General features: G+C 55.7%; 1 protein-coding gene across 1 annotated transcript; it reads right to left on the bottom strand.

Moving 5' to 3' along the window:
• Positions 1–659: 659 nt before the first annotated feature.
• Positions 660–2,114, bottom strand: LOC125546883 (mitogen-activated protein kinase kinase kinase 18-like). The gene has a single exon (XM_048710983.1). It carries the CDS (start codon positions 2,049–2,051, stop codon positions 660–662), a length of 1,392 nt encoding a protein of 463 aa, XP_048566940.1. The 5' UTR covers positions 2,052–2,114.
• Between the last annotated feature and the right edge of the window lie 498 nt (positions 2,115–2,612).

Below are 2,612 nucleotides of genomic sequence, written 5' to 3'. Positions count from 1 at the left end.
CAGAAGACTCGGAGTAGTAATTTGTTTAATCCTAGAACATTCTGAAGCAGAAAATGCAATTCTATTGCCGACTTAGTAAGGGCCACTTTGATTCATTAGAAAAGTAAATGAGAATCGCGAACCAACCTGTGGTTGGATGGTTAGGGAACCCAAGCCATGAAGATCTTGATGATATGCCGGCTCAGTCTCTTGAAGATGTTCATGGAAGTATGATGTGGGTGTGTGCGTTCATAGGGGTGAGTGTATGCGCGTGTGTTGCGTTTGTGCTGTGTTAAAAAATTAAAGGAAAATCATGGGATTATAATTTTTTTATATGATAACACCATCATTTGTTTGATTCAAAATATGAAAAATGGAGAAAATTTTCTTTTTGGACTGACTAGAAAAAACAAAGGAAATTTACAATCCAGTCAAACCTCTCTTTTGGCTAACCTTAAATTTGCATATGGTCTAACCTTAATTTGACCATGTATCCTATGTTTCTCATATTCCTACCTATCAAACATGTAATTCTGCACCCCTTAGAAAAAAAAATGTGATTCTGCAAATTCCTTTATTTTGCCAATCCTCTGTATTGCACCTGCGATCCTATCCTATTTTTGTGTTTTGTCTAATTCTACGTTTTCTGAAATTCTGCATATTAAAGAGGCCATAAGCAGCTAGTTATAAAAAGAAAAGGCCAAAAAACGATAATACCCCCATTCAGTGGAAGATAAAATGCACACAGCATGCGACGGAAGCTCAAGAGAACGAAATATTTGTGCAAAATCAAAATGCATTGTTCTTTCTCTGTCGCAATGACAACCGAATTTTACAATTTTGCGTCCGTGACTAACAATGAGGCACAACGGTCTATCAGTAACGACACTGACACCCAAATCTCTCTCGTACCAACCGAAATAATGCGCTCCATCCACATTCCGCACAAGGTCGTACCACCTGCCGGCATCAGCATCAGCGAAATGGACATCAACCTCGGCTTCCAATCCTTCTTCACTCCAAGGACCGAAGTCTGTGCCGGCGATCGCCGTGGGCGTCGTTGTTTCTGAAGCTTCAGGGCGTCCGCCGTGCACGACGATCCAGCCATCGTCGGACTCCCAGTCTGGCAAGGCCGAGCAAGGGCTCGCCAGCGAGCCGATCCTCTCGGCCGCGCTCGTCAGCATGTCCTCTGTTTCGCTTTCCTCGTCCGACTCCCAGAATTCCGCGTTGAGTGTGCTCTCGGGGGACATGATCCAATCCTGCTTCGCCGGCTCCGCGTCGACGTCGTGGAAGGCGGACGCGAGGAACGGGTGCTCTAGGAGCTGCGCGGCGGTGGACCGGTGGCGGGGGTTTCTTGCGAAGCACTTGCGCAGGAAGTCCTTGGCCTGCGGCGACAGCGACGCGGGCAGCTCAGGCACGGCGTCCGTATATCCGATCCGGTGGACCGCCGCCAAGACGTCGTCCATGTCGCTCCAGGGGGCGCGGCCGGTGGCCATCTCGATGACGGTGCAGCCGAGCGCCCACACGTCGGCCGCCAGGCCCTGCTCCTCCCCGCGCGCCACCTCCGGCGCCATGAAGGCCGGAGTGCCGCCGATCGTCCGGTCGGAATCCGCGGCCCTCGCGCACCCGAAGTCCGCGAGCTTGGCTCGGCCGTCGGCGCCGACCATGACGTTCCTCGCCTTGACGTCCCCGTGCACCAGCGAGTTCCCGTGGAGGTAGGCCAGCCCCCTGGCCACGTCCGCCGCGTACCCCTGGATGGCGCGCTCCGCGAGGCTGCCGCCGCTCCTGGCGGCCTCGTCGGCGAGCGAGCCGCGCGGCGCGAACTCGAGGAAGAGCTGGTACTCGCCGCCGGGCGCGGCGCGGGAGCCGAGGCACGGGACGATGTGCGGGGAGCAGAGCCCCGCCATGACACTACCCTCGCGCCGCAGCGTGTCGGCCGCGCCGGCGCCGGCAGACTTGACCGCGAGCAGCTGGCCGGAGGCGTCGTCAGAGGCGAGCCAGACGACAGCGCCGGACGCGCCGCGGCCGAGCGTGCGGAGCCGCCTGAGCTGCTTCGCCGTGGTGGCATCCATTCCGAGAGAGGGATCGTAGGGTTGGGTGCTGTGGTGCGTGGAGTTGGACGTGTGATCGATGAGCCTCTGGGAAGGATGGGAGCGGGAGCGTATTTGTATGGCCACCACCCCGTTTGGCTGCGATGATTGCGTGGGAAACGTGCGGGAGAGAGACGGGGGCACGGGGCGTGTGCTTCGTGCGGAGCCCCCGTCAACGCCCAGGTGAGGGGACGGCGCAACGAGCTTTCAGCCGCTGCCCATGGTCAAATTCTAGTGCCTGCCGCGCGTGCGCGGTGGATGGGATTTCCGACCTCTCTTTTCTTGGTGGGGCGCTCGTTCAAGTGATCCTGCATGCATGACTAGCAAGGTCAGGTGCATCTGCATCGGTGTAGTATATCTGCTTGATGCGCGAATATTCTTTGCATGTTTTGGATCACTCCCAAATCCAGTGCGGGTTCTGAACTAATTGTCCTTTTTTTTTTGGAACGGAGGTGTTCTGAACTAAGGCCAGTGGTGGGCGGCTACTGGGATCGCTCTACTTTCCTATACCACGAGTCGGTCTACGTTCAGATGAATGTTCAC

Source organism: Triticum urartu, chromosome 3, assembly GCF_003073215.2.
Source record: "Triticum urartu cultivar G1812 chromosome 3, Tu2.1, whole genome shotgun sequence".
Taxonomy (NCBI): domain Eukaryota; kingdom Viridiplantae; phylum Streptophyta; class Magnoliopsida; order Poales; family Poaceae; genus Triticum; species Triticum urartu.
Note: the sequence above shows the minus strand (reverse complement) of the source record. Positions and strands in the feature narration are given on the sequence as shown.

What these genes read in the sequence shown, in the direction of transcription:
- LOC125546883 (XM_048710983.1), bottom strand. Translation starts at nt 2,051, where the DNA reads ATGGATGCCACCACGGCGAAGCAGCTCAGGCGGCTCCGCACGCTCGGC.